Raw genomic sequence first — 24,616 nt, forward strand, 5'->3', positions numbered from 1 at the left:
AACAGCATTCTTACCTTTTCAGTAATAAAAGAGCAAAATATGCCGAAAATGCTGCTTTCAATCTTCCATATTTGATGGGACACAAAAAATAAAAATTGCACAAAATCAAACAAAATTTTTTACATATAAGCCTTAAAATGCTAGCTTTCAAAATATATAACGATAATATGGTTTAGAATAAAAATAGCAGGAAAAATACCACTAATCCGTCTAGAGGTAAAAAAACGAAATTACTTTCCAAACAACCTAATACTTTTAAATATTCAAATAAACTCACTCAGCAAAGTGCAAACCACAATACAACACCTTAAGTTGCTGAGAAAAACTACATTGGTGTTACTACAAGAAATTCGGGAGTCAGACTGAGAGAGCACAAATACAATGCCAGTAAGGGATCCAATGCCACAATACTATCTCAGGTAGCGCAGGCTGATGGCCCCATAGTAAAACGGGAGGAAGCAAATATTGTTAAGCCTGTGCACGCTCCGACTTTAGTGATGAGCACAGAAAAGATTGAAATTTATAAATGCAAGCTGAATGATGCTAAGGATGCTGAAGGGTTACCATCTGTGTGGAAGTACTTAATTAAAAAGTTTGAAAGCTCATAATTTATGCCTTTATTTTTTGTTTATGCATTTCTTGCATTTTTTTTGTATATTATATACGATATTATTATATAATGTTGTAATACTTTGTTATTTAATTTTATTTATCTTATACGTGTATTTATATACTGTATGTATAGTTTGTTATAATATTTTAATTTTTTATACATGTATAAAAAATTTCTGCATGCAACATTTTATGTTATATTTCTTGCATTTTTTTTGTATATTATATACGATATTATTATATAATGTTGTAATACTTTGTTATTTAATTCTTACACATGTGTTTATGTATGTATAGTTTGTTATAATATTTTTATTTTTTATACATGTATATACATTTTATGTTATATTTCTTCTGTTAATTTTGTATTTAAATTTGTTCCATTGTATTTATATTCAAATTTATATATTTTAGAATACATTTATTTTTCTCTTTTAACCTGAGGATGGCCAATAGATTTGGCTGAAAACGTTAGTTGCATTTTTTAATAAATTTCTTAGCAACTAAAAATGTTGTATTGTGATAGTCCAGTTCATTAGAAAGATAGAACAACAACAGTGGTTAAAAATTCTCTTTTTAAAATATGTAAAAAATTCTTTGACTTATGTATGGCAAAGAAACTATGATGTTTAAGTAAAAGGAAAAGACTAAGGATTCACAAATATAATGTGACCAAAACTAGTGATCAGGAATTCATAGTTGTTTACAAGAAAAAAAGGCATTAGGATCACAAGTTGTATGATTAACATTGCAGGACCAAAATATTGTTTGAATTTTTTTGAGAAAGTGGACAATATTCTTGAAATGACAACTATAAATTTCAGAGAGGTTATATCATCAAAAGAGGCTGATAATTCCTAATTGTATTATTAAGAGTTGTCATGTAATACAGGAACATAATATTTATACAATGTTCTATTACACATTTATTTAATTCAGTAAATGTTTCTTCAATCCGAAAAATTCTTTTTGGTAGACTACCGAAAAGAATTTTTCGGATTGAAGAAACATTTACTGAATCAACATTACAAACAGCTAAACCATCGGAAAATTCAGAACATTTATTTAGTCAATCTTTTTAACCTATACATATTTTTAAAAAAATATTTAATAAATTATAACTACATTTTTATATAAACAGTAAAAAAAAAAAAAATGATAGGGACAGATATCAGTGGAATGAAAAATCAGGTATCTACCAGGTCCTGCTAAAACATGCATTGTCAGGTGAAGAAACCAGTTACGTAGGGCCACAGCTAGAAGGTTATGTTCACGTATTCTTGAACATCAAGAAGACATCAAAAACAGCAGGCCAGTTACAGAGTTAGCAAAGAAAGTGCTTGACCACAATTACCAGCCGCTCTGGAACAAAACAAAATTACTGAAATGCTGCAATGAACATAAAGAGCTATTTGTTTGGGAGAGTCTCTATATTTCTGCTACTGAACCGTGCAACTCCCCAACTCTCGAATTACCAGAAATTTGGGTAACAGCTTTTAAACAACTGAATGCATGATGTTGAAGTCTTTGCTACTCAGATGTCTTTTTGACATATCTTATACTTTATGCATGTTCTGGGCTTTTTTACGGCCTTATTCTTCCTAAAACATGCTTAATTAAAACTGTTTTCTTTCCATGCACTATGATGCACAAAAGAATTTTTTAATTACATTCGAAAACGAAAAATCAGTTAATTTGTCGGAAATATTGTTCGATAATTTCGAAAATCTGAAATTTGTGAAACTGTCGGATTAGTGTTCGAAAATCTTAATCTGCTGTATTCAAAAGACTGCCTGAAGACGGTAGTTATATACTACTGAAAGTACTAGCGGATAAGTTCATTTTCTAAAGTCGGATGAGTTCATTCTCCAAGACTCCACTCCTGTAACGTCACAACACGTAAGTGTTATAATCATATAAAGTCTCTGTAGATTTAACTTTTATGTTGTTAAATAAAATTTTTATTTCTTCATATTAATCTTCAGATATGATGGTAGTGTTATATTTGAAGTGTAACAAACATAGAGCACATGAGGAAATTGTCCACAACATTAAGAATTAAAAAAAAAATGCTACAACTATGCTACCCTATTCTGATATCAGACCGGTCTTTTTTGTCCAGCCACAGTAATGTCTGAAGTTTATTTGCTTGTGTTGACATAGCATATAACCACAAGCAAAAAAATCTGAAAATAAATCCAAAGAAATAAAAATTTTATTTAACAACATAAGAGTTAAATCTACAAGACTTCATTTTTTGCTAAACAGAAAATGACATAAAACAAGAGATTAAAAATGTGATAAGTTTTAAACACGAGGAATAATAATAGTAATAATAATGCAAATGATATGGTAAAATAAAATAATTTTGTTATACATAAAAAAAATAAAAATTGGTAAGGTTGGAATCTATATCATGTAGTTCTTGGTCTAGTATTTTATCCACTCAGCTATTGAAATTACAAGGAGAAAGAGAATTTCCAAAGACTTATAAGCTAAACATGCAATTTTCAGAGGCCTGTTTTTCAGAAACACTTGAGAAGTGGGTCCTATTATTTGGACAAGGAGTTGTTTGTGTTTAGTGCCACATGCTCACCAAGTTTCATTCAAACCAAAGACCCAAACATCTGGCTTTTTCCTTGTAAGATTTCCTCCACAATTGGTAGATGAATTAAACAGGACTGTTTGAATAGATGCCTGTCAGCCTAATCAATATGCTGATTTAACTGGAGAATGGCTAGACAGAGGAACCAAACATATATAGCTCCATTTCAAAACACATGCAAAGTGTTTTGCCAGGTTTCTAGACACCCACTATCCATCAAGCAAACCAATGGCTGTGTGGCTGTACTCTTATGCATAGACTTATGTCTTAATATTTGGGAAAGATAAAAATATCCCAAATGCATCTGACTGAATACTTCCAAGAATATTGTTTATATTTTTAGACAAAGGCTTGTGCAGGAGTATGCCAATGTTGATATGGCACCATGCCTAAACTTCCTTCAGATTTTACATATTCTTTTATTGTTTTCTTTTTCCTCCATTTGGTGTGCAAAATATGAATTAATTACAATATTTATAATAAATAAAGATTTTTCTTTCAAAATTGTTAAAAATAGAATTTAGTTTACAGCATAATTTCTGAATTTACTTCATTATAATTTCTTTTAAAGCCAAATTTTATTCAAGAAATATTAAATTTTCTTTAAACAAAAAGTATAAAGATAAAATAATTATTGTTTGCATAAGTTTTTAATTAAAATATACATACCTCTTTAGCACCTACAAGTTCTGCTAATTCTGGAGATAGCAATAGCTTTTTAGTATATGAATTTTCTAAAAGAAAAATTTCAAAAATTATATTCAACAACAAGAGAAGAATATTGCTTATAATAAGATAATAAATTAAAATTCACTAAATTACACTATCTGAATGCCAAAATATATTAAAATGGCAATGACTCAATATAATTTAAATTGCAATCTGAATCAATTCAACTTAGCAACTCAACCAATCAGGTAGATTATACTAATGATTCTGTAATAATTATATGATAATGATATTGAAAAAAGCCTATTATCTTGAAAACATACAATGATGATATAATAAATTAATAATTTTATTCTATTTTTAAGTTAGAAACAGGTACCAAATCTAAATTCAAAATTGTTTGCATCTGGATGACAACTGTTTAATAATACATTAAAAAAAAAAAAAGCCAAAATTATCTTAGAACAGTTTAAAATTAGACAAATTTATCATCAACATAATACTAATACTTATTAATATTTTTGATGTTTTAATGCTGTAAATTATATAACATTGGTGCTGACTAAGACTTTTCCATTTACAGTAGAGTCTAATTCACCAAGTTCTGCATTATTTAAAGAATTTCAGAAGAGTACTTTATCAATAGCAGAGTCAATAGTTATACTGGTCCTTGCACTATGCTCTCAAGTACAGTTAATGTGTCAGGTTGCCAATAGCTGGCATTAGAGTCCCTCTACAGCGAGAAGTTGGTTTATCTATTTGATTAGTAGGTAGCTTCATTGTTTTCAAGCATTTTGTAACTTTTTCCTACTGTTCTGTCAAAAAAATCTTATTTATAAAATTTAAAAAATGTAATTACATCATATATACACAAAGAAAAAGTATTTGGTAACAAAAACATTTAATAAGATGATAATTTGAAATTATAGATGAGGATGTGGATAAATTAAAAATAATTTTATTTTTGATTTAATTTATCCAGGTTTTAAATAGAGATCTGTTTAAAACTGTTATATTGCTACATATTCTGAAAGAAAGTTTTGTACATAATGTTCTGAGTATAACATATCTGTTATATATTGTGGTAATGAACAGGTAACAGTAAAATAAATAAATAAATTTGCATTTTAGTGTTTTATTTTATTACATAAGTATGACAATATAATTAGGAAAACGATAGCTTATCCTCTGATACATTTAACCATAGAAATTTAAAGAATAGTTTATCTTTATCTGGATCAAATAATTTATTGACTTTAACACTACATAAAGTATGCTATACAATTTTACTTGATTCAGTGTAGTGAGAAATAGTATTTGGGATGAAATAGTTGTTTTATATTTTTTACATGAGAAATTACATTTCTTATGACACTCACATTGGCTCTACATATTTTTGGAAATTTATATATTCTGCACTATGAATACAGTAGAGCATCATTTATCTGAATCAATTGGGAACTGGGGTTGTTCAGATAGCTTATTTTTTGGATAACTGATTATGTACGAAAAAATATATTAATTTATCCCATGTTGAAATTTTTCTCCATTGCATGTTGCTTCGCATTGAATTTTCGTCAATGTTAAGCCTAATGTAAACTTTTTAAAATAATAATTGTGGCTATTGTATCGTTAAAAATTATTTCTTTATTTTTTACAAACAAAATAAATATATTGAAAAATATAAAAACAAAAAAAAAATTATTCTTTAGAAGTTAATCTAGTATCAAAAACGTTTGATTCAGCATGACATACAGTCCTCAGAAAAACACCACACAAAAGTGCCAGTGCTGCCAGCTAAAACACACACATTAACAAAAAAATGTTGGAGTAGCCCAAGATATAGCCAAAAATTGCAGCGCCACAGCACTAGCGAAAATTTAAATTTGCCAACTGGAATTCTTTCGGATAACTGACATTTCAGATAACCGACATTCGGATAAACAATGCTCTACTGTAGTAGAATATGAATGAAGATTTATTGATGGCCCACTACACCTGTCCTTTGTATATATAGGCCTAAAACAACACTAAAATGTCTTTCTTTTAGCCTCCATGTCATCACTAATTATTATCACTGTCAATATCTAATAACACTGTCTGAACTCTTGCCATTATACATTTACCTGTTTTATCTGTCAACCTCTAACTCAGGCATGGCCAACATATGGCCCGTGGGCCAGATCTGGCCTGTCTAATAAATTTATGTGGCCCGCGATCAATTTTTCAAAATAGGTCAATGAAAAATTCTGACACCTAAAAAAGAAAAAAAAAATTAACAACTCACTGTGTACAAATCTCTTAAGTACAGCATAGAGTGTTGATAAAGCATGATAATGTGAGAAATGTATCTGTAATCTCTATCTACAATTCAGTCTCTACAAGGGTGACACCACAATGAGATCTCGCACCACCTCAAAATGTTCCTAGGGCAATTTCTGGTTCGGCCCGTAGAAAAAGTTTTCTTCCCAATCGGGCCCAGGGGACAAAAACTGTTGTCCACCCCTGCTCTAACTCATCATCTGCTAATTACCTCTAAGTTATTATGTGTCTGTAAATATGTTAAATATGTCTAAATAGTTGGAATTTCCTCTTTTTTCTGTAACAGCCTATATTTGAAATCCAAGAACTAAATCTACTAACTTTTAATCCCCTTCTCTAACCTGTTCTTACTTTTTTTGCTCAACTTTAATCTCTGTCTCTCTCATTAATATACACAATTGAAATTGTGAACAACATATATCATAGCTCTTTTCTCACTACAAACTACAATAACTTACCTAATATTAATAAAAAAAAACATGGGTTTAACCTTTGTAAACTCCAAAGCCACCCTAAATCCTAAATCTCTTTTTGTAACACTAAATCTATCCTTCCTTAACACATGATTTAACATTTCTATACATTTCCATAATTAGATTATATAATTCTCATCATTCCCCTTTCTTCCTCATTCAGTGTTCTCAGGAATCTTGAAGACATCCCATATTAATAATGTATATACAGGCTTAACTATAAATTTTTTGACTACACTTTCTTGCCCTTAATGAAAACTCCCTAAAATATTTAAAAATGAACACAAATTGTAAGCAAAAAACAAACAGTCTAATCAATTTAAAGTCTAAAATCGTGAAAGTGACAGTTAATAGAAATATAAATATTAATGACATTTACTGATAAATAATGTTCAAAACTGGATTAAAATAGTATTTATAAGCAGTCCTATAAAAAAGACAAAAGAAATTTCTGAGTTAAAAACAAGAAAATTTTATATATTAAAAGAATTTTGAATGTTTACAGTTGATTCTCCCTATGCTCAAGCCAAACTTATGCTGTGAAGCAATTGAAGCGCTTGAAGTGGCAGAAATATTTATTATGCCAGTATTGTAGCATTAGAGCTATTGGCATAACAAAGACCAGTATATCTATCGACTCTATCAATATATACAGTAACTTGCACTAATAGAGGGTGAAGGTTATTCATGTTTACAAAAGTCTGAGTTAGTGTGGTGTTTTCTCTGATGACATAAAAAACAAGAAAGAAGATATACAATACAGTACAATGACACTCCATTAACCCAGCAATGCTGGGACTGATGTGATGCCGAGTTATCAAATATGCTGCCTTATCAGACGATGGGAGTTTTTCCAGTCCTCTGGACACAATTTTGCTTTTACATATCTTTGCATGTTAAACTGTATGCATATCTTTGCATGTTGAACAAGAATCTCATGATTTCTTCAAATGGCCAAGGAAATGCTTTCTCAAGACAAATCATTCTTAAAATGCATCATTATGAGTGATAAAGCGTGGATCTACACTTTGACACCAAAATAGCTTGTAATCAAGCAAATGGTGCTTGAAAGGTGAAGCAAGATTGAAAAGATCAAGTCAAAGTGAGTCTTGAATCTCGAACATCTTGACTGTTTTCTTCAATTATTTCTTCAAAGTATTTCTTCAAAATGAACATCTTGTTGACTGTTTTCTTCAATTATTGTGGTGTTGTGTGTCATGAATTCCTTTCAACTGGCCAAATTGCTAACAAAGAATACTATTTGAGCATTTTGCATGAAGCAGTTTGTGGCATGTAAATCCATGGATTTTGCACTACAATAGTGCACTGCTCACAATACTCTTGTTGTTTGTGAATTTTTGGCAAAAATTCAAAAACATGGTTCCACAAGTTCCATATTCACCTGATAAGGCACTATGTAACTTTTTTCTTGTTTCCTCGACAAATTTCTGCTTCGTGGTTATCATTTTGAGTTGTTCAATGCCATAAAACAAAATTTGCTGCAAGTTCTGAAGGGGTGTTTCATGAAAACGAAATAATGATGTTTTAAAGAATGATGTTTTGAGGATTGAAAAAAATGTTGCCGTTAGAGCATTTCAGTGGGAGGAGATAACTTTAAAGGGGTCAAAATGAATTTTTATGAATAAATTCAATTTTGCATTTGTTTCGAACCATTCCCAATACTTTTTGATCACAGATGCAAAGATTTTTGGCCCCATTCAATAGAACCTGAAGCAGGCCACTAAAGATTTGCATTGCAAGCCAGATAATCTAAATGTTTTGGAATTTTCTTCAAATTCGTTTTGCTATATCATCTGTTTCAAACATCTTACAGAGAATTAAACATTTCTTAGTCCAATATTAGTCCATTAGTTCTCTTAGTCCAAATGCCCACACTAATCACACTACATTTTACACACTTTTCCAGCATCTTAGAACTCAGTTCTTTTCTCTAATTTGTATTTTAATATGTTTTTAACCTTTGAATGGGGTCAAAAGTGTTTGTTTTGATTAAACTATTGCTGGAAAGGTGTATAAGGTTAGTATGATTGGTATACAGGTATGTCTCCTCCTACAACGCGGTAGATACGTTCCTTGAAAATACTACGTTATAGGAGACACCAACTTAATACAAAAACTGGGATTCGGTTCTAAAAAGAGAAAAACTGCCTTTTATTGTGTAACATTTTCATCATTTTTTAAATTTGTGTACATAAAAACATTTCATAAAAAACTTAAATAAAATTCCACATCATATAAAAACTAAAAAGATTATGATTTCAAGTCAAAATCAAAAAGAAACACTGTTATGTTCACAAATTTAGTCCTCATCGTCACCTATTATAGTTATTTAAGAACATTTGACTGGCCTTATTTCAAGATCTGATCTTGTTTCATCGACAGGTTCCACTGCACTTCCGGTAGGTTTAGATTTTAAAAAATCTGTCATTAGAGATTGTTTGCTCTTGCTTTGCAAATTGATTCTGCATTGATTCTGCATTTCAGATTAGACATGCTATTGAAAAGAATATCGTATTTGTTCAGTCTTATGCAAATTAAAAATAGTGAAGACAACTTTATTCATATTCTGCAAGAATATGATATTGTGGCGAAACGCCATATTATTGTATACGCGCTAGCCGTAACTCTAGTGTTTAAGATTTTTCTTTGTGTTCTTTGTCTTCTCTTTTCTGGATTTTTCCATCCTTCACTTCCTGTTCGTTGGAGGGGGCAACACCGTTACGAGAACGAGGCCAGGAAGGGAGTGTAGGCCCCGAGGTAAACGGGGGGACTCATTCTCGAAGTAGACGAGGAAGCGAGCAGACGGACATCTCGGACAAGATTCATTCAGGGAGAAGAGAAGGACAGTGGCTGATTGATCCATCGAGGGAAGAACAGGGAAGATTCCGACCAAGAATTGTTTGCATCGTCGAACTGAATTACAGTTTCCCTCTCCAACAGGAAGATATCACATCCAATTATTTCAGGTACCCTTTTCTCTAACCTTTCTATACGTTTCCTTACCTGTGCTATACTATCATCCTTCCGTAATTTAATCTTAGCTTGTAAGATAGTTATAACCTTAGTAATCAAGTTGGTAGCTGTGCTCTATTGTCGCGAACCTGCCTTCGATGTGTAACACCACGTGTGTAAGGCCTTTGTTTCCCGTTATACACGTGTGAGGTCGAGTAGGGATTCGATTTACTTTATTTCACTATTACCTCACAAACTTTAGTGGGAGCTTATGTAATTTTCTTTTGTCCACGAATAAATTCTGTATTTTCCCATATTTTCGTTTTTATTGTCCTTTCGGGGCTCCGTACACATTCAATATCTTAACAATATATCACATTCCCAACATTTTTTCAAAGAAGGTAATAAAATGTAGTTATGCTAAGTGTGTTGAAAGCATGTTGAAATTGTGACAAATCAATTTTTAGATGCACTTTTTGTGTCTGGATTAACACATGGATGCACAGATCAAAGGTTAGTTTCATCATTCCTTTTACATCAGAGTTTTGCAGAATTGAGAACTGTCATCTAAGTTTTGCCAGCAACTTTTAAATGTGAATTGTTATTTTGAATGAAAGAAAGTAAATAACAATATTTTAATTTGCCATTCAATTAGTAATAAGTAAATGTTTTAATGTAACAAAATTAGCAAAATATACTTAATTGTAAGATTTTAAAAAATTTGTTTTGTTTATTTCAAATGAAATTTGATTTTGAATAGCATTCTTTCTGATACTGGTGCAAAATAGCACTATGCAACATAATGGGGTATAACAGAAAAATACAGTTATTCCTTTAAAACAGTTTATTTGATGTATTAAACTTTATTAACAAAATAGAAGAAAAATTGTATATATATACCTTTCTTTGGTTTGTTCTTTTTTTCCTTCTTTGATGACTTCCATAATTTTGAAAAAGAAAAGTTTATATCTTAAAACATTTTCAAAAATATAAATATACATAATTTTATTTATGTATTATTATTTAAAGTTATATAACTGTAAGTAATAATAAAGTTCAAGAAATATTCAATAACTTATAAGAGCTTTTGTGGCGTTTTCCACTATATATAAAAGAAATATGATATAAATCAGCATTGCATGTATGTCATTTCAAGACAATTAAGATGTTTGGCAAGTTTTAAAATATATCTTACATAATTAAGTTAGAAAGGAATTCAAAATGTTATACTTCAAATACTTTTTACAAGTTGAAAGTATCTACATTTCAGAATCAATAATTTAATTAAAATGTAAGTTTTAACTGATAAACAATCTCAATGTAAAATCATTAAAATTTGTAATTTTCAAATACAGTGAATCCTCCATTAATGGACATCTACTTAATGAATATTTTTACAATCTCCAGACCATCCATTATATTTATCTCTGAATAGCAAATACTGTTGTCCATAATTAACCTTATGAAAATACAATGTATCACTTTCAATATTCTGAAAGAATTAATTACAAACAAAGTATAGGGCTAATTAACTCATCAAAACTCCACACTCAAGATCAATGCTGCAGTGGGGCATTCACTTTGCCAAGGGACATGTCAAGGGAAATTACACATATCTAGACTTATATACATTTACTAGTGATTTTGAAAGATTATTATAAATTCCTTTTAAATGTTTATAAATAAATGGGTTAAACCCTCAAAGGAGACTCATTTCAATGCCCACACTCCTACATACATACCCATACCACTCATCCACCCTAATTGGAGAATGAATAATCACACTCCCCCATCAGCATCCCACAATAAAATGAAACAATGCTTTACCAATGAAATCAATCTTTAAAAAGATTGATAATTGTAAGCTTCATCAAAAAAGTGGACAAATTTTGAAGGTGATGGCCATTGTTTTCAACAAGTTAACTGTCTGTTCAAAGAGCTCTGAGTATGGAGTGAATCAAGAAGAGAGTGTGCTTCAAGTACGAGATTAGTCTAAATGGAGATTGTGTGATTTGGCCAGATGTAGCAATTGTGTCTTGAGCATAGTAGGATGTTGCTATCTTTGATCAGCAGTGGGATAGAGTACATTCCTTGTGAAATCAATATGCCTAATGTAACCCAAGTGAGATCAGTCAAACACTTTTGAGTAGAAAGTATATGATAGTAGAAAGTATATGACAGAAAGTAGGAGGCCAGTTCCAAACTTTGCAAAATAATTCAGAACAAGCTCTGGAAATTTGATTGAGGATTTCAAGTATCTTTTTAAATGTGTAAAAGCAAAAGTTTGAAAGGCAGCAGATCATGGAGTAGATTTAATTTTGTAAAATTAAAGAAAACATATTTTAAATGCATTATTCTTTTTACTATTTTGTAATCCCACAACTTATAGCATAAATTCAATTTTTTTATATATTGGCATCTCTAGATCCAATCAATGCCCAATGATTGCCATAATGCATCATGCTATATTTTTTATTTGGTATTGATTAATAATGTCAGGTTTTGAGATGTTTATATATATATATATATATATAGATCCAATTTATTAGTAAAACCAAAGGACTGTAATTCCTTATCAGTGGCACAGAAGTCATTTTTTGACAACCCACAAAAAAAATTCAACAGGATGCCCTTAATCCATAAATTTGTATGGAAGATAATATTTTAAATATCATGTTCAGAGCTAGCTTGTAAATCCTAACATTTATAGTCCCTTGTCACCATCATGTTGTTCCATCTTTTAAATTTTGAATTTTAATATATTCCAGCATCTGCCAGCATTCTGATTTAGAACATTCAACTTGTGAAATTCTGACAGACCTGAGAAGGCTTATAAAGAAAATCAAAACATTTTTCTAACACAAAGAATATTCGTGTTAGAAAAGTACTGAAGAGTTGTTATTTCATATTTTTATTCTGTATTTTTTAGTTTATATACTCTTAAGTCCACAGGAATCATTGTTGAGAGTATTTTAAAAAAAGGGCTCTTTGGGGATGGCTGCAAAAAGACTCTCCAAACTTTCTTTTCAAGTCTAATCCACCTCTTAATTTTTTTTAGAGTGAATTCCTTAACAGATTCACCAGAATCTTTGGCTAAACTCTTCTCATCAATATACTCTACATATTTTAAATCAACATTATCTATTAATTGTATCAATTCATATCATTCAAATATTTTCTCATTAATTAATTCAGTTAAGTTTAACTTAACTGAAATAATGTAAGATTCAGTTCTGGCTTCTGATTCAACTGCAAAATCCAGTTCTGGTCAGACCTCACCTATCTGTCAAAAATGTAACAATACAGTAGAGCCTCAAAAACTCGGCCTAATGTGGACCGAAGGGTGGCTGAGTTTGTGAAAATGCCGGGTTATCGGGAATGGCGTTAAAAAAATAAGTACGAGTGTGGAGTCCTCAGAAAATACTATACCGTACTTGTACGTATTGTTTGCTTGAGAATACAACAAAGAATAAACTGCCCAAATATCCTTAAACAAAGGAAAAGTATGTCTTTTATGAAGGCATAGAACAGAGCCTTTACTACATGAAAATGAAAATTAATGAATACACTGTGTACAGTAATTTACCTGATAAGACAGACCTCAGAAAAATACTTTATGAAGCATAAAGCTGTCTTTATCATGAAAATTAATTAACTAAGGATTTTTTTGCCCTGCCAGGGTGTGGCCGAGTTATCCGGAGTGCTGTGTTATCGAGTGCCAAGTTTTCGAGGCTCTACTGTACCAGATCGAATACCAGAGTACAAAAAATACTTATATCAATGTAGTCCAGTATTGGCAGTATTGAGATGTCAATACTAACATTGGAAAACTGATGAATAGTTACTAGACTTTATATAATTGCTGTTGGCCACTTTTTATAAGTATTTCATTTACTAAAGAGGATGAGAAAGATGCATAGATTCCTTTTTTAAATTTGCTTGTACACAAAGCCCCAATGTGTTTTTTCTGTGTTTCATAAATTTGATGCACCACCATACATCATCCCTTCTATGTCTTTCCAATCCCCAGATACAAAAATTTGGCTATTATTGTACTCATATACAGGGCTTTCTTATATCCTTCCACCTAATTGCTTGTAAATAAGGAGATTTTCTTTGTTAAATTAGCATTTTCCAGTTCTGGATATTCTCTGGCCAAGTTTAACCGTCTGGTCAACATTTCATTATGTATTTGCTGATTTTCAAAAAATTGGTTATAAATTGCCACTAGTGCCCCATCCACATTGCATAGGATCATTTGCAATGATCCTATGCAATGATGCTGCCTCTTAGCTAATATATATTAGGGCAACTGCTAGAATTCTCTGCCTCCATCTTGTGGAACATCTATATTGGCATAAGCTGGAACTAGACAGTAACTAGAGACATATAAAATACCTTATGTATTTTTCCAGCAAAATACTCTTTAATCAAACTAACGTTTTCGGATTTATTAATAAGCCATCAATTTTTTTGAAAAAAGATTCAATTTGGAACAATATTTAGAACTCCATTAATTTTAGAACAACTTTACATTTATGTTATTTTAGAAAAATATTACATTTTCTTTAAAAAATATAAATAGGGTTGTTGATTAAGTTACAAATAAAATAAAATATAAATTTAAAAAATAATAATATATTCTTAATTGTTCATTTTTTAGTATAAGCAAATAAAATGAAATTGTTTGAAGTGCTATGATAATGTCATATTTTGAACTGTTATGATTTTTGCTGTCTTTCATTTCCAAGGGGGTTATCAAATAGTGATATCCATGCATAGGATAGCAATTCATGGTCTCTGCTGTTAATGTTGATATAAATCATATTTATGCTCATTGATTCTGCATGTTAATGATCTATTAATCGAGCTGATGTATTTTAGATGCCTATCAAATCTAACATCATATATAGGGATAGAGTACATCCCAGGGACTGTATTTGGGTCAACATAATTCTTGCCATTACTTATAATCTGTATATCGTTGTCCTCCATTTGTATGCTATAGGAGCTCCTATATATATTTAACAATTAATGTATATACGGGTTTAGCCTACTATCATAATCTAATACTGTGTGTTTACTTTCCGTGCTTTTGGTTGCATCCTATGTTTTTGTCCAGATTGTGTGCTATGTTGAAAATAAGTTTTTTACTGTACCCATGTTTGATTGCAAAATTTTCCACATGTCCTAGCTCTTCTAAGGTGTCATTAATGATGGAGCAGTATGTATATACTCATTTTACTAATGCTCTGAATGTGGCTAATTTATAAGTATCTGGGTTGTTAGAGATAGATGGTATGTAATGTGTGTGGCAATGTGCATGATTTGGACTGAGAGATGGTGCAGGAATAAACAGAAAAGAGTGAACTTCAAACTGGACACACACTTTTGGACCAATGGCTACCAAGAACGGACGTCAGAATGAGCAATTAATGCAAACAAAACAAACTGGACCTTCGATCGATACTGAACTGTAAAAACATTGTACATATGTATTTCCGAGACCGTGTCTTCCTTTATTTGTTTTTCTTCACTACTAGGTATAGACACAAGGCATTTTACATCATCTTTATTAATCTTCCATAGGCAGATTATGTATTTTGGGCAAGGCCCCTCATCCGTTGGCTACACTATAAAACATATTATAAATTTTTTACTTTGATGCAGTTGCCGTTTCAATTTATTCAATTTGGCTATAGTTATGTATTTCCGAGACCTTAATGAGGGCCTTGCCCGAAAGACATATCTGCCTATGGAAGATTAATAAAGATGATGTAAAATGCCTTGTCTATTTATGCACCTAGTAGCGAAGAAAAAAAACATTGTACATACATTGTAAATAAAAATATAAAAAACATGACTGGACGTTTTCTCATCATCTTTGAATCATTCTCAATTGGTGACCGAACATCAAGACTGATGACCCTAAAACAAAGACGACACATGCCTCGTAAGGATAACAATCCCTCTCTGAATTACAAAATCAGAAGAATGAAACCTAACTATTTTCTACAGTTTAAAAAGGTCAGTACCAAATTTTTACCATTACTTTCAAAAAAACATCATCAACTGATATCATGGAGTCAACCAGCATCCAGTTTTTACTATATATATATAGTAAAAAGACTGATTGACATATACAGTACTCTGAAAGACAAACATCTAAACTGCAAACATTATTGCAAAGCCTAGAATTGGGTGACCAGTGCCTGTCACACTTACTAAGATGCATGACTTCACAAATGGACATTTCAGTGAAGACCTACTAAAATCACTGTGGCTCCAAAGACTCCCAGGGAATATTCAAGCTATTCTGGCAGCCTCAAATGAAACTTTGCTATAACTTGTCACAATGGCTGATAAAATACATGAACTTACCATAATAAACTACACACCAGTCAGTCAACAGGAATAATTCTCTATTAGCAATCCAATTGAGAAACAACTACAGGAATTCACATTTCAAGTAAATGAACTCTTTATCTGGTACGAGCACCATGCTACCAACATCGCCCAAGATGACTCCTGAAATCCCCAAGATTCACTCGGATGAAACCCATTTCGAGAGCAATGCCATTATAAAGAAGTAGAATGTGGTGTATGCTTTTACCATACTAACTTTGGGGCAAATGCAAAAAAATGCACCCCACCTTGTTCATTCCAAAAAATCAGGATACTAGGCAGGCAGCTCCCTGTGCAAATGCCAAATTGACAGAATCCTCATGTGCGACCCTTCATCCCAACTTCATTTTCTCATTGACACAGAAGAAGATGTATTGGTCAGGTCATACCGAAAATATTTGCAGCTCGTCCCGTTCATCCAGGAAAACTCATTCTTTACGCAGCAAACGGCACCCAAATTTCAATATACAGAACCAGACTACTCACAATAAATTTAAACCTTTATTGAGCCTTTTGCTGGCCCTTTATCATTGCTGATGTTGTTCAACCCATCTTGGGCATTGATTTTTTTGAGACACTTCAACCTACTTGTTGACGTAAAACATAATTGCTTTATTGACGCCACAACTAAGCTTATGTCCAAACGACTGACAACGAAGAAGCTACCAGCCTCACCAACATCACAGTTGTGTCTGGTGACTCATCATACCACAAACTGTTGGCTCAGTTCCCTAACAGCACTAACCCATCACGATTGGACAAACCAAAGCAAAAGGTCCAGGTTTATCATCACATAGATGACACAGGGCCCACCTGTATTTAGCAAACCATGTCATCTATCTCCAGATATTCTTGCTGCTCGCAAAGAGTTCAAGTTCATAACGGCACAGGGAATCATTCAACGATCGACGAGTTCATGGGCCAGCCCCTTCCATATGGTAAATAAGAACCAAATGGAGACTGGCAGCCATGCAGGGACTATTGCTGCTTAAATGCAATTACCCATCCTGATAGATACCCTGTGCCACATACACAATGCTGTACTCAATTATACAGATATAAAATATTTTTCACCTTGGATCTAGCAAGAGCCTACCACCAAATACTAGTCAACCCAGCAGATATACCTAAGACTACACTGTTATACCACCATATACCACCATAACTACACTGTTTGGGTAATATGAATATCTAAGGTTATATGAAATCTATTCATGCCATTTGGACTGCAAAACGCTGGACAGACCCTTTAGTGATTTATCCATCAAGTACTACTACATGGACTTAACTTCTGTGTCCCATATTTTGATGACATCCTGGTTATATCTGTAGACAAGGACAAACATTTACAATACCTCCATCAAGTTTTCATGTGACTTGCAGGATTATGGGCTTACTTTGAATCCATCGAAATGTGTCCTTGGTACCTTTTCTCGGATGCCTAATCACTCTCACTGGTACACAACCCTCACCTGAGAAAGTTCAAACCATCAAAAATTCCCCACAACCATGAACAATTGCTGAACTATGTTTCATGGCAATGTTACATTTTTACAGTCGCTTTCTCCCAAATGCTGCAGCTATCCAAGCACTGCTGTATGACGTTTTGAAAGGTAGCAGAAAAAAAAAACAACAAATGCACTATCCAGTGGACCAAAGAGATGATAACTGCATTCAACCAGTGCAAAGCAGTCTTGGAAAAAGTGGCCAGCTTGCATTCCAACTGAATAACGGCAAACTTTCCATGATGGTTGACACATTGAACCTTGCACATTGGATCTGTTCTGCAATGCCATACTGACAAAAAAAAAAAAAAAAAGTATACATCCACTTGCCTTCTCTCATAAGCCGACTGACACAGAATGAAAATACAGCACTTATGACAGAGCTCCTTGGCATATATTCATCCATTAAACACTTTAAACCTCAAAGGAAGACACTTTATTATCCTGATTGACCACTGACCTTTGCCTTCAATAAAAAATATGATTGAAAACATTATTATTTATTTTATTTAATCGCTGAATTTTTTAAAGTTGTGGGTTTTTATTATAATCTATCCAGTTGATAGAAAATATATGGATATAAATAAAAAAATCTACACCCTGTTCTCCTTGACAACTCGATTTCATCGCTCAATTCAGCAATGACATCAACATCATCGTGGATGTGACATCCTCATATCCATGGAGCTGAAGACACTATAGCTGACACTCTCTCTTGAATCAACAACATCCAATTACCTTCTTCCTTAGATTTCACCACAATAGCAACGATGAAGAATTTAACGACAACAACAATGAAGAATTTAAAAAACTACTATCTACTTAACAATCTTCGTTACAGCTACAACCTCTCACCCTCAATTCCAAACTACAAATCATATGTGATACAACGACAGATACAATGCATGCGCAATAGATATTGCACAATCTAAACATTGTTCAAATTTTTCTTTTTAAAAAATTGCGTGACTGTGTTTGAGAATAAGGAATCCAACCCTTTTACCTGAAGAAGGACATGGAAGGTGTTCTGAAAACGTTTGTTTTTACAAAATTATTTATTTTTGTATTTCTACACACCGGTTAGAGGCACGAGTAAGTACGTTTTTGTTCATGTGATACTTCAAATAATACAATATGACCATATATTCCTTTTAACTTTTGCCATGAAGTCTTTGATTCCATCCACAACCTCTCCCATCCAGGCACTTGTGACCGATTCAGGAACGCTTTGTATGGCCAGCCATGCTCAAGGATACCAATCAATAGTGCAGAGCCTGTATCACCTGTTAGCAGAATAAAATCAACCAGCACATACGAAGCCCATTACAATGTTCACATGGACATCATGGGACCACTTCCCCTATCCGAAGGATTCGTGTACCTCCTTACACATGTTGACCACTTCACATGTTGGTTGGAGGCCACACACACCTATCTCAGACACAACAGCAGAAACAGTAGCAAAAATGTTCAACATAGGTATCAACATAGGCGTATTCTCTGAACACCTATTTTTTAAGCTATGTGGATTGATTCCAGAAGTTAGGACCTTTCTGGTAAGCTCAGAGTCGTTAGACTCAGGGTTACTGTACACCAGTACAGTGTGACAAGATTTGGAGGGCACCAAAACGGAATCCAAGGGTAGAGCAGGATGCTTAACAGCGTCACTATAAAGCCAGGGTGTCCTGGATACCACTGGCCCTGAAGCCGGTGCAACCTGCTGCACTCCACTAACGGTCTTCAACACCTCAGAAAAAAACTGTCTCAGTTCTCTCTGCATGTGCATCAAACACGCCAGCAAGATGATAAGCGAATCCAACTGAGTGTCAATGGAATCGGAAACAGAACAAGACGACACTGTGGAACTCACTAGATCAATCAAACGCTGGAACTGGGAAGTTATAAACCGTAAATGGGCTCCTGAGCCCAACTTCCTATTGCTATTTTTAGCAAGGTAACCCTTAAGCTCATCAAGGAACTTGAACGCCTCGTCAAGAAAGTTTGATGAACTGCACGTCACCATCAGTCACCCACAATACAGTAGAGCATCGATTATCCGACCCAATGGTCGGATAACTGAAAAAATGGATAACCGAAAAATATGAAAAAATACATTATTAGTATAGTATATTAGTATATTGCTATTAACCTACTTTGCATTGAATTTTCATCAATGTTAGGCCTAACAAAAATTTTTTAAAAATAATAATCGTCGCTATTGTATCGTTAAAAATTAGAAAATTAAGCCTCGTTTAAATACTGGCTCCCTTTCATGGTCGAGCCATGTTGCCAGCTAAAACACGTAAAAATACTATTAAAGTAGCCAAGACATAGCCAAATATTGTAGCGCCCCATCACTAGCGGACATTTGAATTTGCCGACTAGAACAGTTGGTTAACTGATGTGACAGTTAATCGGGGGTCGGATAATCGATGCTCTACTGTACTACTATGTAACGCGAGCTACCCTGATTCCGATCAAGACTGTAATCTTGGAACGAAAACACAACAACACAAACAAGAACTTAACTAATAAATTACAAAAATGCACTCCTCAAGTGCAAAACTAGCTTAACTTAAGTATACAAAAAAGAAAATCAAATGAAAGATAAATGCAACAATGAGAATAAAAACATTAAAAAACCATTAAGATTTAAAGCAAGACTGTTATAAAGAACATTAAACAGTTCTAACGGTCGTTTTAGATTTGAAAATTCCCCATAGAAGCTTATATAAAAACCTAAAAGTCACCTAACTCGATATATAATATCCTAACCCCACCTTAGGAGCAACTAAAGGAAGCATAGCTGAAAAAAAACCCTGGTGCTGCCCCCCAAAAGATCCTCACCACTAGCTAGAAACGATTGAAAACCAAGGACTTTGAAATTAATTTACTCCCCCCTAATTAAAATATTGAGACAAAAAGTATATTGAACGAACCGGATTGACATACTGGACGAGATGGTACTCCACAAGTCCGTGGTAATCCAAAAATAATCTGGCGGAAATAATGGTTAACACTGGAGCTTGCACAGACACAACAACCTTGCCATCTGGACCCCCGGATGATCTCCAGGAGACAAACTGTCACTACTAGCATATGTGGATGACATTGTAATAATTGGAGCATCTCAAGGGGAGGTAACAAGATTAATGTCAAAATTAGCAACAGCTGCCAAGAGCATGGGTCTGATCATCAATGAAGAGAAGACTAAATACATGGTTATTTCTAAATAGGGAGAATCCCACAAAGAACATCTAACCATAGACAATATGACATTCAGCACTATGGAATCCTTCAAGTACTTAGGGACTGACATAAACAAAAACAATGACATCAAGATGATGATAGGGACTTGCTTGCTACAGGGAAACAAAATCTACTTTGGGCTCACAAACATACTTTTAGTATGTTTGTGAGCCCAAAGTAGACTCCTTAGTAAAACGATGAAGCTAACTGTATATGAGTCACCAATTAGACCTGCGATTCTGTATGGAAATGAAACATGGCCAATGACAAAGCAGGAGGAACTACAACTACAAAGATTTGAAAACAAAATACTAAGAAAAATCTTCGGACCTGTGGAAGACTATGATGATAATGGTATCATGGTCAATGGAGAACCAATATGGAGGAGAAGAACATACCAGAAACTGCAGACAACCTATGACAAGTCCATGATCATACAGGTGATTAAGGTCAGAAGATTACAGTAGCTAGGCCATGTTTTAAGGCTTCCTATAATGGCAACAGCTTCACGAGGGCTTCATTATGAGGGGAAAGGAAAGATGCCATCCCAGAAAACAGCGGATAGATGGGGTCACTGAAAATCTTCCAGACCTCAGAATCAAAGATTAGCAGAGGCAGGCTATAGACCAAATGAGATGGAGGATTGTGACCGCGGCTAAGGGCCTCCAAGGCCCATAATGCCAGACAAAGAAGAAAAAAAGAATTCAGTAAAAGAATAGATTTAAAAGACATAATTGCATCAAAGAATATTTTATTCCAAAATAAAATCTATTTAAATTTTGTTCTGTAACCTGATGAAAGGATCAACAAGGCTGAAAATTTTGTTTTGATTAAATTTACTGCTGTAAAAATGTGTAAGGCGTGTCCAGTGTATTCTTACTACATTTGAATTTAAATCAAAACTATTGAATATTTGAACTCTACATGCCTGAAGATAACAGAATTACAGTAATTACTGTTAAAAGTTCTTGCATGTTTTTATGGTTTTCTAAGTTTTAGTATTAATATATTTTAAAAAAACAACAAAGTCAGAATTTCCTTTACTTATCCTTTTTTGGTATATATTTACTTATCCCTTTTTGGTATATTGAATTTACCTTACAATAATACCCTACCAATAATCTGACATTGTTCTGGTCCCATACATTCTGGATTACAAAGATTATTTAAATATAAATTTCACTATTACAAAGTTTATGTATTTTTTACTTTGAATTCAAAGTTTCATCAATAGATTATAAATTGAAATGAAAGACTAGTGCTTGTTTTTAATAAATTAGATAGATAGTGTTTTAGTTATTTCTTATCATTCCTATAAATTTTCATGATCTTAACTTTTTTTATTATTGTATTACAATTTAAATATAGTCGACCCCCCATAACATGGTAGATACGTTCCGTTCTTTATGAATCGCTTTCTTATGAGTCCTTGCCAATCACAGCCAGACACATGTGAAGTTTACAGACTACAGCTGTTTGAAAGGTTTTCTTCCATAAAATTAATCAATTCTAGACTAATTCGACTCAACATTTCCAAAATATGTATATTTTTTTGGGAATAATCCATATAAACTACGCTATAAAAAAAAATTGTAGGATTACTTAGCGAGTGTGCACCGTTCGAAGTCGCCACTGCTCAAGCTTGTTTTCGTCGCGGAGCAACGCACCAAACCGCGGCCGCGATTTCTGATAAGTTCTTTTTCTGCGAAAACTTCGTTGAACTTTGGAGACATCATTAATATAAATAATTTTTATGGCCATTGAATAAGAAATGTTTCTTTCACAAGAAATGTATAAAAGTACAGTACTATATTACACTTACGGTACCTAATTTACATACTGTACAGATGATAGTAAACAACTTACTCGCCTAAACTCTCCATAGCATGGCGCTGGACGGTGGAAAGTATATATATAATTATATATACAGTACCTAATTTATATATAATTTATATATAATACTGTATAGATGATAGTAAACTCAATTTACCCGCCTAAATTCTCTGTAGTGTGGCGCTGGATGGCGGAAAGTAGTTCGGCTGCCCGATGACATTTTACCAAATTATAGGAGTTTTTTACCAGGTTTGTACGGATACCGTCGCAATTTTTTCACCGTCTTATAGGAATCGTAATTATAGGAACCCGTGTTATACTACTGGGGGTCTACTGTAAATACTTTATTTAAAGTAAAAACACAGTAGTACCTTGTACTTCAAAACACTTCAGCGTTGGAATGCCAAATTTGACAAAAATTATCTGTGTAGTTTAAGCAATGCTCTACAGTTTGAATTGTGTACAAAAAGAAAAATGCACTCAAAGCATAAAATAAAGCTTCTGAACAAAGAATACAATCTTAAATTAGAAATAATGTGTTAAAATTCATAACTGTTACAATTAAATCACACATCTACATTAAGTAACAACAACAACTGTTAAAAAAATACAAACCTTCTATTCAACTCAATGTAACCTTTTCTTATTAATCAAGATATCTGAAAAGTGTGTGGAAGCAATGAAGTTTAACTAGTAAGAAGGAGGTTTGGAAAAGGCTAATGAGGGTACAGCATGAGATTGAATTCACCAGTTTTGATCAAACTTAGTGAGGTATGCCAAGCAGTAAGGTGCAATACTCAAAATAAATGAAAAAATTGATGTTAAAAATTGCAAATCACTTAAAACCTTTAGAATTTCTGTCATTTGTAAAGTGGCTGGTGGCTTAGTGGGCATTCTGGTTTCATAACCATTGTGATATCAATGTTATTTCCCCCAAAACTATAATTTTTACTTTATTCTTAGTATTTTTAAATTTGTTATATTTATTTAAGAATTATTATCAATATTAATGTACAAATGGGATTTGTACTAAAATTTATTTATAATTTATTTGAAAAGAGGATTAGATATAAACAAAATTATTATTCAAGTCCAATTTTGTAGAGTAAAATGTCATTTTTATTAACATTATTCAATCTTTCTGCTTTCCATGAGCAAAATTTTGTGGATAATTGTCATAGAAGCATGTGAAACTAAACATGTCTGCAGTGTGCACATTAAATAAATACAATTTTTTACAATAAGGTAATTTATATATGTCATTGGAAAAACAAACTTGATTAATGTTTAAAAACACATCATCATCAACTAATTTGGAGAAGAATCATTTGTACTGTTCAGATTTGAAAATATCAGAGTGCTTAATTTTTTTTCTACTGCCTTTGCAATTTCTGAAATTGATGAAGAACTCTTGGCCACAATTAAATCTTGATTTTGAAGGATGTTTTCACAATATGTAAATTTTGTAATATTGTCATGCAATGATTCTTCTACAGAACACATTTCTATGCTGTTATGTTAGCATGAGATATCAAAGCCACCTTTTCATTCTTTAGCGAACGAAGATGCAATTATACACACATTTAGGTTAAACAATGACTTTGTTGCCAGAGTATGTATGAACTGTACATGAGTATACAGAAAATGTTTTGTTTTTAAATAAATATTTAATTGCAGTTAATTGCAATGTCAAAAGCAGTTGTTAATTGCTTTTGACATTGACTTGATAAATCCATCTGGTTTCAAGTTTTTCTCTCTGACATTATAATAAATTTAAAAGTACCAAAAAATAAAGTGAAAACTATAGTTTTAGTTAAAAAAAAAAAACAACAACAACAACATTGATACCACCAAGATTCAAAACACCAACATCACAGTTATGAAACCAGCATGCCCTCACTGAGCCACTGGCCAATCTACAAATGACAGGAATTCTAAAAGTTTTAAGTGCTTTGCAATTTTCAATATCA

General features: G+C 32.6%; 1 protein-coding gene across 2 annotated transcripts in view; it reads right to left on the minus strand.

Annotated features, from left to right (window-relative positions):
- The window catches only part of LOC111619656 (upstream activation factor subunit spp27-like), a 125,692-nt gene that overhangs the window by 57,586 nt on the left and 43,490 nt on the right, over positions 1-24,616 (minus strand). The window contains exons 7-8 of one of the 2 annotated variants that reach the window (XM_023361421.1): positions 10,555-10,591; positions 3,887-3,951 (exon numbers count right to left, since the gene is read on the minus strand). In XM_023361421.1, the coding sequence (XP_023217189.1) occupies positions 3,887-3,951; positions 10,555-10,591 (102 nt within the window). Of the gene's footprint in view, positions 1-3,886; positions 3,952-10,554; positions 10,595-24,616 lie in introns of both variants that reach the window. The other variant, XM_023361420.1, reaches the window with a different exon arrangement.

This window comes from Centruroides sculpturatus, unplaced genomic scaffold, assembly GCF_000671375.1.
Source record: "Centruroides sculpturatus isolate CEXI.00-Female unplaced genomic scaffold, Cexi_2.0 scaffold25, whole genome shotgun sequence".
Classification (NCBI taxonomy): domain Eukaryota; kingdom Metazoa; phylum Arthropoda; class Arachnida; order Scorpiones; family Buthidae; genus Centruroides; species Centruroides sculpturatus.